General features: G+C 51.4%; 1 protein-coding gene across 3 annotated transcripts; it reads left to right on the top strand.

Moving 5' to 3' along the window:
• The first annotated feature begins 2,331 nt into the window (after positions 1-2,331).
• LOC142074354 (sushi, nidogen and EGF-like domain-containing protein 1) lies at positions 2,332-8,689 on the top strand. Of its 3 annotated transcripts, XM_075134952.1 has the most exons (8): positions 2,332-2,425; positions 2,993-3,056; positions 3,175-3,210; positions 3,613-3,743; positions 4,230-4,511; positions 6,562-6,699; positions 8,247-8,437; positions 8,539-8,689. In XM_075134952.1, exons 2-8 carry the CDS (start codon positions 3,020-3,022, stop codon positions 8,540-8,542), a joined length of 819 nt encoding a protein of 272 aa, XP_074991053.1. In that variant the 5' UTR covers positions 2,332-2,425; positions 2,993-3,019; the 3' UTR covers positions 8,543-8,689. The 3 variants fall into 3 exon arrangements, with proteins under 3 accessions (XP_074991053.1, XP_074991051.1, XP_074991052.1); XM_075134950.1 differs by lacking the exon at positions 2,332-2,425 and having other exon boundaries at positions 2,793-3,056; XM_075134951.1 differs by lacking the exon at positions 2,332-2,425 and having other exon boundaries at positions 2,988-3,210.
• The last annotated feature ends 4,647 nt before the right edge of the window (positions 8,690-13,336 follow it).

The following is a 13,336-nucleotide window of genomic DNA, read 5'->3' as shown; positions in this document are numbered from 1 at the left end:
TGGGTGCAGGATCCACAGGGGACGTTGCGATGGGTGATGGATCCACAGGGGATGTTGTGACGGGTGCAGGATCCATAAGGGACGTTGTGACGGGTGCAGGATCCACAGGGAACATTGCGATGGGTGCAGGATCCACAGAAGATGTTGCAATGGGTGTAGGACCCACATGGGATGTTGCGATGGGTGCAGGATATGCAGTAGATGTTGCAAGGGATGCGTGATCCACAGGAGACAGTGATGGGTGCAGGATCCACAGGGGACGTTGCGACGGGTGCAGGATCCACAGGGGACATTGCGACGGGTGCAGGATCCACAGGCAACATTGCAACAGGTGCAGGATCTACAGGGGATGTTGCAATGGATGCAGGATCCATAAGGGACGTTGCGACGGGTGCAGGATCCACAGGGGACATTGCAACAGGTGCAGGATCTACAGGGGATGTTGCAATGGGTGCAGGATCCACAGAAGATGTCGCAATGTGTGTAGGACCCACAGGGGGCGTTGCGATGGGTGCAGGATCCGCAGGGGACATTGCGACGGGTGCAGGATCCACAGGGAACATTGCAACAGGTGCAGGATCTACAGGGGAATGTTGCAATGGGTGCAGGATCCACAGAAGATGTCGCAATGGGTGTAGGACCCACAGGGGGCGTTGCGATGGGTGCAGGATCCACAGGAGACATTGTGATGGGCGCAGGATCCACAGGGGACATTGCGACAGGTGCAAGATCCACAGGAAATGTTGCGATGGGTGCGGGACCCACAGGAGACATTGCGATGGGTGCAGGATCCACAGGGGACATTGCAACGGGTGCAGGATCCACAGGGAATATTGCGATGGGTGCAGGACCCACAGAAGATGTTGCGATGGGTGCAGGATCTGCAGTGGATGTTGCAATGGATGCGGGATCCACAGGGAATATTGCGATGGGTGCAGGACCCACAGAAGATGTTGCGATGGGTGCAGGACCCACAGGGGACGTTGCGATGGGTGCAGGATCCACAGGAGACATTGCGATGGGTGCAGGACCCACAGGGGACATTGCGATGGGTGCAGGATCTGCAGCAGATGTTGCAATGGATGCAGGACCCACAGGGGACATTGCGATGGGTGCAGGACCCACAGGGGACGTTGCGATGGGTGCAGGATCCACAGGAGACATTGCGATGGGTGCAGGACCCACAGGGGACATTGCGATGGGTGCAGGATCTGCAGCGAATGTTGCAATGGATGCAGGACCCACAGGGGACATTGCGATGGGTGCAGGACCCACAGGGGACGTTGCGATGGGTGCAGGATCCACAGGAGACATTGCGATGGGTGCAGGACCCACAGGGGACATTGCGATGGGTGCAGGATCTGCAGCGGATGTTGCAATGGATGCAGGACCCACAGGGGACATTGCGATGGGTGCAGGACCCACAGGGGACGTTGCGATGGGTGCAGGATCCACAGGAGACATTGCGATGGGTGCAGGACCCACAGGGGACATTGCGATGGGTGCAGGATCTGCAGCGAATGTTGCAATGGATGCAGGACCCACAGGGGACATTGCAATGGATGCAGGACCCACAGGGGACATTGCGATGGGTGCAGGACCCACAGGGGACATTGCGATGGGTGCAGGACCCACAGGGGACGTTGTGACGGGCGCAGGACCCACAGGGGACATTGCGATGGGTGCAGGACCCACAGGGGACGTTGTGACGGGCGCAGGACCCACAGGGGACGTTGCGATGGGCGCAGGACCCACAGCCGTCACTGCTAACATCATTTAATATTTCTTTGCTGTTGCAAACGCCTTTGGACGCATAAATCCCGCTTGCACGCACGACGTCCCCAGCTGCACCCCGCCACCCTTCCGAGGCTTTCACTCTTCCGGCCCCCCCCCCCCCCCCCACTGCTGAGACCCCCCCCAAAATTTCATCAAACTGCTGGAAACGCTATGCACAGCGCATTTTTGCCCCGTGACCCCCTGTTCGCTGCCTCCGGGGCGGGGGGGGGGGGGGGGCGGGGAGGAGCGAACGGGTGTTTTTCTGAGATTAATTAAAAAAATCCCTTATGGGAATTCCCGAGAACTTCAAGCCCACCCCGCATCCGCCGCGTCTCCTTGCCAAACCCTTATCTGGGATTCAGAAAACATCAGGAGGAGCCAAATGTCTCCCGTGTCTTGAAATTTATCTCTCCGGAGACTCCGGGGGACTCCGGATCCACGTTGCCTCGATGGGGCAGAAAATTGGCAGATTCCACCGTATTTATGGAATTTTTTTTCATGGTGGAGGGGGGCCGGGAGGGCTGCGTGTTAAAAGAAGGGGCAGGATGCAACCGAAAAGCCATTTCTTGGTGGCTGAGCTCGTGTCGCTGCCTCTTTTCTCCTCTCCTCGCCTTTCCCTGGGGAAATCGGGACGCAGCGAGATCTCGAGGTAAGAGATTTTATTTCCGTTGCGCGCGTCCATCGCTCCCGTAAATCCTTTCTCTTTAAATTGCTTAAATTGCACGAATTCGAGCAGTCCCTCTCTCTTCAAATGGCTTAAAATTGCACGAATCGAGCAGAAATGCTCCTAAAAAAAGCAAAGGAGGATTGTGCTGCTCCGGCTCTGGAGTTTGTTTTGCAAAATGCCCACGTGGGTGCTCATCAAATCACCCCGTGCGTCCTCCATCCTGCCTCAGTTTCTCTTTTTCCAGCCAGGAAAACAATCAGGTGGGTTTTTTTTTTTTTCACCACGTTCGGGCAAAATGGGATGAGTAAAGGGTTAAAATACACTCGGGAAATCTGATTTTTCTCAAGTCTCGGTCGGCAATAAAAATAAAACTTTCCTAGTCGTGCAATTCTTTAAAAAATGGACAAAATAATTCATCCCCATCACACCGTGGGGTAAAAATACCATGAAAAGAGCCCAACTGATATTTTAATGAGAAACCTTTCACCTCCAGAGCATCGTTGGGCTGCTTCATCGGCTCGGATTTTTTTTTTTTTTTCATTTTTACAGGATTTTTACAATTTTGCAAGAGCTGGGATGAAGCCCTCCTTCGCTTTCCTGCTCCTGATGTTAGGTAGGTTATAAACCAACCAACCAACCAAAAGACACAGTTTTCTTCTGAGGATGCTGCTAGATGGAAAAGTCATGGGTGATGGTTCCTGGGTTAATATTTCCCCCCATCTCTTCTCCAGGAGCTGTGATGAACGTCCAACCGCCGCAAGAAAAAGGTGGGTATTTGGGTTGCGGGGTCTTGCATTAATTGATGGTATTTCCACCCAAAACGGGGTTGTTTCTGTTTTAGTTTGGGAAACGGGAAGGGAGCAGAGCTTCCTCCTGGCTGCATCGTGATTATATGGAAATCGGATGTTTTATTTTTTGCCCTCTTTGCCCTCAAATTTGCGTATACCCCGTGCGATTCCCATGGGGTAATTCCCTTCAGCCCCAGTTTCAACCCAACCGTTGGACATCCAGGAGAAGCCAACCCCATTTTTAGGTAACGTGGAGCACGGGTCCCATTTAAAAATCAGGAATCCCAAACCCCGCGGGTTTCACCCCCAAATCCATGAAGTTGGGATGATATTTGCCCCCCCCCCCCCGCCCCCAACACCTCAACCTCTGCCTTCCTGCAGCGTCCCTGCTCTACCCCTACGGTCTGAACCAGGGTGACCATAAGAACCCCAAACTTGATGATGGGACATCGAAGAAGGTCTCCCTCGCCGTGCCCTTCACCTTCTACGGCAAAGAGTACCGGACCCTTTACGTACGTGAACCAAAATTCCACGTCTTCCTTGCACTTCTCTCCATTTTCCGATTCCTCCCCCCCCCCTTTTTTTTTTGCTCCCTTTTCCAGTCCAGGTTGTCACTTGCCCCCCAACAAAATCTACCCGTCCATGGGATTGACCTGGTTGCCTTAATACGAGGTATTTTCTGGTGCATCAAAGCATCCTCGTATGGTTGGTGGATCTTGGGAGGAGACCTACACCCTTTTGGAGCAGTGGTTGGGAGGTCTGTGGCCAAGTTTAGGGTGTTATATCCCACCGCCACCCTCTTTTTGATAGAGCTGGAGATGCAATAGTGACCTAAACACCTCCAATATGGCCGTTGGGATGCAGAAGTCGGTGGTAAGACCACATCTGGGTCCTGTGTCCATCTCCAGGGTACCACAACCAAGTCAAGGGGTTGACCACGCGATAGGGTTCCAACATAGGTTGCTGCCCTATCGGGGTTGACCCGGTGTCTTCTGCAGGTGAACAACAACGGCGTGATTTCTTTTGACACCCGGGTCAGCCAATACACCCCCGACCCCTTCCCCCTGGCTGACGGACGCCCCTTCGTGGCCCCGTACTGGGGAGACGTGGACAACGTGCTGGGAGGGGATGTCTTCTACCGAGAGACCACCGACCCTACCCTGCTGACACACATCACCGAGAACATCAACCAATATTTTCCCAAGATCCCCTTCACCGCCACGTGGGCTTTCGTGGCCACCTGGGACCACGTGGCCTACTACGGCTCTACCACCCAGAAGGTAAGGTGCGCAGTCATGACTTGAAGGCCAAATGAGGTCACGCACCTGAAAATGAATTTATCCCACCCTGACTCGGGGCAGAGGCAAGCAGGCAAATGCCTTTTGGAGAGCAAAACGAATCACGACCTCGAATCTGTCATCGATTTGATGACTGAAGGTGGAGCCAAGCCCAAACCAGAGCTCGGCTGCAGGCGCTCAATTTGGTGGCCTTCGCAAGCCATTCGTTCGCTCTCGCAACCCCCGGCGTTTGCCTTGTGACCCCTGCGTTGGCCTTATGACCAACCGCGGGCTCTCATGACCCGCTTGTTGTCCTTATGACCCATTTGTTGCCCCTGCAACCCTTTTGTTGGCCTCACATTCCATTCGCTGGCCTTTGCGACCCATTTGTTGGCCTTACAATCTATTTGTTGGCCTTTGTGACCTCTTCCTTGGCCTTCGCGTTCCATTCGTGGCCTTCACGACCCATTCGCTGGCCTTCACGACCTATTTGTTGGCCTTACAATCTATTTGTTGGCCTTTGTGACCTCTTCCTTGGCCTTCGCGTTCCATTTGTGGCCTTCACGACCCATTCGCTGGCCTTCACGACCCATTTGTTGGCCTTACAATCTATTTGTTGGCCTTTGTGACCTCTTCCTTGGCCTTCACGTTCCACTCGTGGCCTTCACGACCCATTTGCTGGCCTTCGCGACCCATTTGTTGGCCTTACAATCTATTTGTTGGCCTTTGTGACCTCTTCCTTGGCCTTCGCGTTCCATTCGTGGCCTTCATGACCCATTCGCTGGCCTTCGCGACCCATTTGTTGGCCTTACAATCTATTTGTTGGCCTTTGTGACCTCTTCCTTGGCCTTCATGTTCCATTTGTGGCCTTCACGACCCATTTGTTGGCCTTACAATCTATTTGTTGGCCTTTGTGACCTCTTCCTTGGCCTTCACCTTCCATTCGCTGGCCTTCACGACCCATTTGTTGGCCTTACAATCTATTTGTTGGCCTTTGTGACCTCTTCCTTGGCCTTCGCGTTCCATTCGTGGCCTTCACGACCCATTCGCTGGCCTTCACGACCTATTTGTTGGCCTTACAATCTATTTGTTGGCCTTTGTGACCTCTTCCTTGGCTTTCGTGTTCCATTCGTGGCCTTCACGACCCATTTGCTGGCCTTCACGACCTATTTGTTGGCCTTACAATCTATTTGTTGGCCTTTGTGACCTCTTCCTTGGCCTTCACGACCCATTCGTGGCCTTCACGACCCATTTGTTGGCCTTACAATCTATTTGTTGGCCTTTGTGACCTCTTCCTTGGCCTTCACGTTCCATTCGTGGCCTTCACGACCCATTCGCTGGCCTTCGCGACCCATTTGTTGGCCTTACAATCTATTTGTTGGCCTTTGTGATCTCTTCCTTGGCCTTCACGTTCCACTCGTGGCCTTCACGACCCATTCGCTGGCCTTCGCGACCCATTTGTTGGCCTTACAATCTATTTGTTGGCCTTTGTGACCTCTTCCTTGGCCTTCACGTTCCATTCGTGGCCTTCACGACCCATTCGCTGGCCTTTGTGACCCATTTGTTGGCCTTACAATCTATTTGTTGGCCTTTGTGACCTCTTCCTTGGCCTTCGCGTTCCATTCGTGGCCTTCACCACCCATTCGTTGGCCTCCATGACCCATCCATTGGGCTTTCCCACCCATTCATTTGCCTTCATGACATTTGAGGTGAGCATGTATCCTCCGGTCCCTCTGTCCCACCTGCCAATCCTGGATGGGTACACGAAACCCCATGGAGCTCCTCGACTGTCCCTAGGTGCTGACAACTTTGCCACGGCACTGTTCCTCTGGCCACCTCATGCCAAGATAGAGGCTGTGGTAGAGCCCCGAAAGTGCTCGTCTGAAGGTAGACACCAAAAAACCAACCTGGATGGGTCATGCTTGACCAAGATGGCTTCCTTGCACAGCTCAGGGCAAGGAGTCTACACCTGCGTGCAGCCCTCAGGGTTAAATCCCATCCATATCTGCTCATCCCACCACTGATGGTGTTATCTCCTCTTCCCTTTTTGCAGGGGAACACCTTCCAAGCCACCCTGACCACTGACACCAAGACGTCCTTCATCATCCTCAACTATTGGGATATCCAATGGACTACGGGGGCGGCAAGCGATGGTGACCCCGAAACAGGTCTTGGAGGCACCCCGGCCCACGTACGTGGGGTTGAAGGAAAAGCGGAGGGAAATGGGATGAAGGGAGTTGAGGAATGGGGGAGGAGGTTGATCAATAATGGGGTTTTTTTTGGGACAAGACCAGGTTTGCCGAAGGTAGGACTTCGGTCCCCAATGTTTTTGGGGAAAAAAACACTGAAGGTAGGACTTTGGCCCATAAATTTTTTTGTAGAAGATAATGTTGAAGATAGGTTTGGCCCCTAATTTTTTGGGGGGACAACACCAGGTTCATCCAAGACTGGAAGTTGGCCTGTACCATTCCAGGGGGAACAACAATGCCAATGGGAGGATGGTGGCCCACAACGTTTTTGGGGGAAAACACCGGGTTCACTCACGGCAGGAGGTTGTCCCATACCATCTTCTGGGGACAATGGTGGTGAAGGTTGGAGGTTGGCCCACAACGTTTTTGGGGGAAAACACCAGGTTCACTCACAGCAGGAGGTTGTCCCATACCATCTTCTGGAGACAATGGTGGTGAAGGTTGGAGGTTGGCCCACAACGTTTTTGGGGGAAAACACCAGGTTCACTCACAGCAGGAGGTTGTCCCATACCATCTTCTGGAGACAATGGTGGTGAAGGTTGGAGGTTGGCCCACAACATTTTTGGGGGAAAACACCGGGTTCACTCACGGCAGGAGGTTGTCCCATACCATCTTCTGGGGACAATGATGGTGAAGGTTGGAGGTTGGCCCACAACATTTTTGGGGGAAAACACCGGGTTCACTCACAGAAGGAGGCTGTCCCATATCATCTTCTGGAGACAATGGTGGTGAAGGTTGGAGGTTGGCCCACAACGTTTTTGGGGGAAAACACCAGGTTCACTCACAGCAGGAGGTTGTCCCATACCATCTTCTGGAGACAATGGTGGTGAAGGTTGGAGGTTGGCCCACAACATTTTTGGGGGAAAACACCGGATTCACTCACAGCAGGAGGTTGTCCCATACCATCTTCTGGGGACAATGGTGGTGAAGGTTGGAGGTTGGCCCACAACATTTTTGGGGGAAAACACCGGGTTCACTCATGGCAGGAGGTTGTCCCATATCATCTTCTGGGGACAACGATGACAAAGGTCGGAGATTGGCCCATAACGTTTTTGGGAGGACAATGTCAGGTTTGCTGACAGTAGGAGGTTGGCCTGTGATGTTTTGGGGGACGACATCAGGTTCACCAAAGATAGAAGGTTGGTCCACCACACTTCTTGGTGACAACAGTGTCAAAGGTAGGAGGTTGGTCCACCACACTTTTTGGTGACAACAGTGTCAAAGGTAGGAGGTTGGTCCACCACACTTCTTGGTGACAACAGTGTCAAAGGTAGGAGGTTGGTCCACCACACTTTTTGGTGACAACAGTGTCAAAGGTAGGAGGTTGGTCCAAAGGTAGGAGGTTGGTCCACAACATTTTTTGGTGACAACAATGTTGAAGGTAGGAGGTTGGCCCAGAACGTTTTTTGGGGACACCACACCACCACCAGTAGGAGGTTGTCCCACGCCATTAATCCCTCCAAATCCTTCATTTTGGCCCCCTTTCCAGGCCGGCTTCAACAGCGGAGATGAAACCAACTTCTACAACATTCCCGGCTCCCAGACCGAAGCCATCATCAACATCACCAAGACCTCCAACGTCAACGTCCCGGGGCGTTGGGTCTTCCAGGTGGATGACTTTAAGGTGACGGGGGTCCCCACCGAGGTGCCCAAGATCGCCGACAGCAACAACTGCTGGTTGTAAGTTGGATTTTTTGGGGTGGAAACCTAGAAAAAAGGGAGAATTGAGAATTGCGTGGAAACCGGTTTCCTCCTCTTGCGTTCTTGGTTTCTTCCTGCAGATAAATCAAGGCGTCTGGGGCAGAGGAACCGTCCCCATTGTCCCCGTCATCCCCGTCCCCATCGTCCCCCCCCCCCCCGTCAGACGCGTAGGATGGGGTCGCACGATGGGACGCATCAACCTCCACCAGACCAATAAAATCCCAGCTGAGACGTCGCGGCTCCCGTGTCGTCGTCATTTCTCACGGGTGTCCACGTGGCGGGGGGGGGTTGGACGAGGTGGGCGTGAAGTCATCTTTTTTTTTTTTTTTGCCTCTTTGTGCATTAATTTCTGGGGTTTTGCACTCTACGTGCATGAATTTACGAATTTTTTACACATTTTTGCCCCCGGCCTACACAAATATATATATATTTGCATCTGTGTACGTGAATTTATGATTTGTTGCCCTCTGTGTCCGCGAATTTATGATTTTTTTTTTGTACATTTAGGACTTTTTGCCCTCTGTGGGCAGAAATTTATCTTTTTTTTTTTTTTTTTTGCCTGCGCGTTCAGGAATTTGCGATTTTTTGCACTCTATGGGCACAAATTTATGCTTTTTTTTATGCCTCTCTGCGTGCATTTATGATTTTTTTCATGTCTGTGTGCGTGAATTTATGATTTATTGCTCTCTGTGGATGATTTTTTTTTTTTTTCACTCTCTCTGCATATATTTACGAAATTTTTTTGCCCCTCTGTGTGTGAATTTACGATTTTTTCTTTATCTGTACAAATTGATGAAGTTTCGCCTTCTGCACGCACAAATTTATGATTTTTTTGCCCTCTGTGTACACAAATTTATGATTTTTTGCCTCGTCTCTGCACAAATTTATTATTTTTTTTGTTTGGGTGCATGAATTTGAATTTGTTGCATTCTACATGCAAACATTTATGACGTTTTGTCCCATTTGCATAAATTTTTTTTTTTTTGCCCTCTGTGTGTATGAATTCCTGATCTTTTTCGCACTACGTGCACAAATTTTTAATTTTTGCCCTGTGTGCATAAATTTCTCATTTTTTGCCCTCTTTGTTGTGATTTTTTGCACTCTTTGTGCACAATTTTTTTTTTTTTTTTGCCGGTGTGCCCGATTTTTTTGCACTCTGTGCCGGAATTAGTGATTTCTTGTAGTCTATGTCACGCGTCTTTTGCAGAAAATGCCAAAAAATGATTTCCAAATGCTCTGGGCTTATTTTGTTTCTGATAATCCCGGGATTTTTCCCCTGTTTATGGGCATTTTCCTACAGGAACAGGAGATTGGGATTGTGTCAAGAGGCCAAGTGACTAATTTAGGGGAACCCCCCAAATTTTACGGGAAAACAATCAGCTAAAAAAAACCCCACAAAGTGGGAATTTTTTTCCCTAAAGATGAATTTTTTTCCGGAAAGAAAAATTTTTGCCCTAAGGAGAAAGTGGTTTTGCACGTGGAAATGAACACGGACACGCAACCTTGCGACGCACAGCACACTGGTGCGCACAACACGCAACACGCACGCGAAGGACACACGTGCGCGTGACACACGTGGGCATGGCACACGTGGCACGCGAACGACACACGTGCGCGTGACACACGTGCGCATGGCACACGTGGCACGCGCACGACGTGCTAATGTGCACAGCATGCATGAACACAACACGCTACAGCACACGTTTGCGCACCGTGCAGGCCATGGGTGCAACACGACACGTGTGCAACACAACGCACGCTAGGCGTGCACACATGTGCGCAACACACAACACACAACACATGCGTGCAACTCAACACATGCATGCAACACAGCACATGCATGTAACAATACACGTGTGCAACACAACACATGCGGGCCACACAACAGTCAACACAAGGTGCACACGCATGTGCACAACACAACACGTGTGCAACACAACACGTGTGTGCAACATAACACAGCGCACATGTGCACAACACACACACACCACAACACACACGAGGTGTGCACACAACGTGCACAACACACGCCACGCAACACGTGTGTAACACAGCCCAACACAACATACACGAGGTGTGCACACAACGTGCACAACACACATTTGCACACCACGCCACACAACACACGCAACACAAGACAACACTCGGCACATCAGGTGTGCACACAGTGTGCACAACACACAACACACAACACGTGCGTGCAACACAATACATGCATGCGATACAACACAACAGTCAACACAAGGTGCGCACGCATGTGCACAACACAACACGTGTGCAACACAACACGTGTGTGCAACACAACACAGCGCACATTAGGTGTGCGCACATGTGCACAACACAAAGCACAACACAACACACACGAGGTGTGCACACAATGTGCACAACACACAACACACAACACATGCGTGCAACACAACACAACAGTCAACACAAGGTGCGCACGCATGTGCACAACACAACACGTGTGCAACACAACACGTGTGTGCAACGCAACACAGCGCACATCAGGTGTGCGCACATGTGCACAACACACACACACAACACAACACACACGAGGTGTGCACACAACGTGCACAACACACATTTGCACACCACGCCACACAACACACGCAACACAAGACAACACTCGGCACATCAGGTGTGCACACAATGTGCAGAACACGCAACACACAACACACAACACGTGCGTGCAACACAACACATGCATGCGACACAACACAACAGTCAACACAAGGTGGGCTCGCATGTGCACAACACAACACGTGTGCTACACAACACGTGTGTGCAACGCAACACTCAGCGCACATTAGGTGTGCGCACATGTGCACAACACACACACACACAACACAACACACACGAGGTGTGCACACAATGTGCACAACACACATTTGCACACCACGCAACACAACACACGCAACACAAGACAACACTCGGCCCATCAGGTGTGCGCACAGTGTGCACAACACACAACACATGCATGCGATACAACACAACAGTGAACACAAGGTGCGCACGCATGTGCACAACACAACACGTGTGCAACACAACACGTGTGTGCAACGCAACACAGCGCACATTAGGTGTGCGCACATGTGCACAACACACACACAACACAACACTCAATACACACGAGGTGTGCACAGAACGTGCACAACACACATTTGCACACCACGCCACACAACACACGCAACACAAGACAACACTCGGCACATCAGGTGTGCACACAATGTGCAGAACACGCAACACACAAAACATGCGTGCAACACAATACGTGCACGCGACACAACACAACAGTCAACAGAAGGTGCGCACGCATGTGCACAACACAACACGTGTGTGCAACGCAACACAGCGCACATTAGGTGTGCGCACATGTGCACAACACACACACAACACAACATACACGAGGTGTGCACACAACGTGCACAACACACGCCACGCAACACGTGTGTAACACAGCCCAACACAACATACACGAGGTGTGCACACAACGTGCACAACACACATTTGCACACCACGCAACACAACACACGCAACACAAGACAACACTCGGCACATCAGGTGTGCACACAATGTGCACAACACACAACACACAACACATGCGTGCAACACAATACGTGCATGCGACACAACACAACAGTCAACAGAAGGTGCGCACGCATATGCACAACAACACGTGTGCAACACAACACGTGTGTGCAACACAACACAGCGCACATTAGGTGTGCGCACATGTGCACAACACACACACAACACAACATACACGAGGTGTGCACACAACGTGCACAACACACATTTGCACACCACGCAACACAACACACGCAACACAAGACAACACTCGGCACATCAGGTGTGCACACAATGTGCAGAACACGCAACACACAGCACATGCGTGCAACACAACACGTGCACGCGACACAACACAACAGTCAACAGAAGGTGCGCACGCATGTGCACAACACAACACGTGTGTGCAACGCAACACAGCGCACATTAGGTGTGCGCACATGTGCACAACACACACACAACACAACATACACGAGGTGTGCACACAACGTGCACAACACACGCCACGCAACACGTGTGCAACACAGCACAACACAACATACATGAGGTGTGCACACAACGTGCACAACACACATTTGCACACCACGCCACACAACACACGCAACACAAGACAACACTCGGCACATCAGGTGTGCACACAATGTGCACAACACACAACACACAACACACAACACATGCGTGCAACACAATACGTGCATGCGACACAACACAACAGTCAACACAAGGTGCGCACGCATGTGCACAACACAACACGTGTGCTACACAACACGTGTGTGCAACGCAACACAGCGCACATCAGGTGTGCGCACATGTGCACAACACACACACACAACACACACGAGGTGTGCACACAACGTGCACAACACACGCCACGCAACACGTGTGCAACACACCACAACACTCAATACACACGAGGTGTGCACACAACGTGCACAACACACATTTGCACACCACGCCACACAACACACGCAACACAAGACAACACTCGGCACATCAGGTGTGCGCACAGTGTGCACAACACACAACACATGCGTGCAACACAATACATGCATGCGACACACCACAACAGTCAACACAAGGTGCGCACGCATGTGCACAACACAACACGTGTGCAACACAACACGTGTGTGCAACGCAACACGGCGCACATTAGGTGTGCGCACATGTGCACAACACACACACACACACAACACTCAATACACACGAGGTGTGCACACAACGTGCACAACACACATTTGCACACCACGCCACACAACGCACGCAACACAGACAACACTCGGCACATCAGGTGTGCGCACAATGTGCAGA

The sequence above is a fragment of the Calonectris borealis genome, chromosome 35 (assembly GCF_964195595.1).
Source record: "Calonectris borealis chromosome 35, bCalBor7.hap1.2, whole genome shotgun sequence".
NCBI classification, from domain to species: Eukaryota; Metazoa; Chordata; class Aves; order Procellariiformes; family Procellariidae; genus Calonectris; species Calonectris borealis.
The sequence above is the reverse complement of the archived record's forward strand: the minus strand, read 5'-3'. Positions and strand labels throughout refer to the sequence as shown.

What these genes read in the sequence shown, in the direction of transcription:
- LOC142074354 (XM_075134950.1), top strand. Translation starts at nt 2,915, where the DNA reads ATGAGAAACCTTTCACCTCCAGAGCATCGTTGGGCTGCTTCATCGGCT. An exon ending in CCAACCGCCGCAAGAAAAAG is followed by an intron (nt 3,211 to 3,612) that starts GTGGGTATTTGG and finishes GCCTTCCTGCAG; the next exon opens with CGTCCCTGCTCTACCCCTAC. An exon ending in TTGGAGGCACCCCGGCCCAC is followed by an intron (nt 6,700 to 8,246) that starts GTACGTGGGGTT and finishes CCCCCTTTCCAG; the next exon opens with GCCGGCTTCAACAGCGGAGA.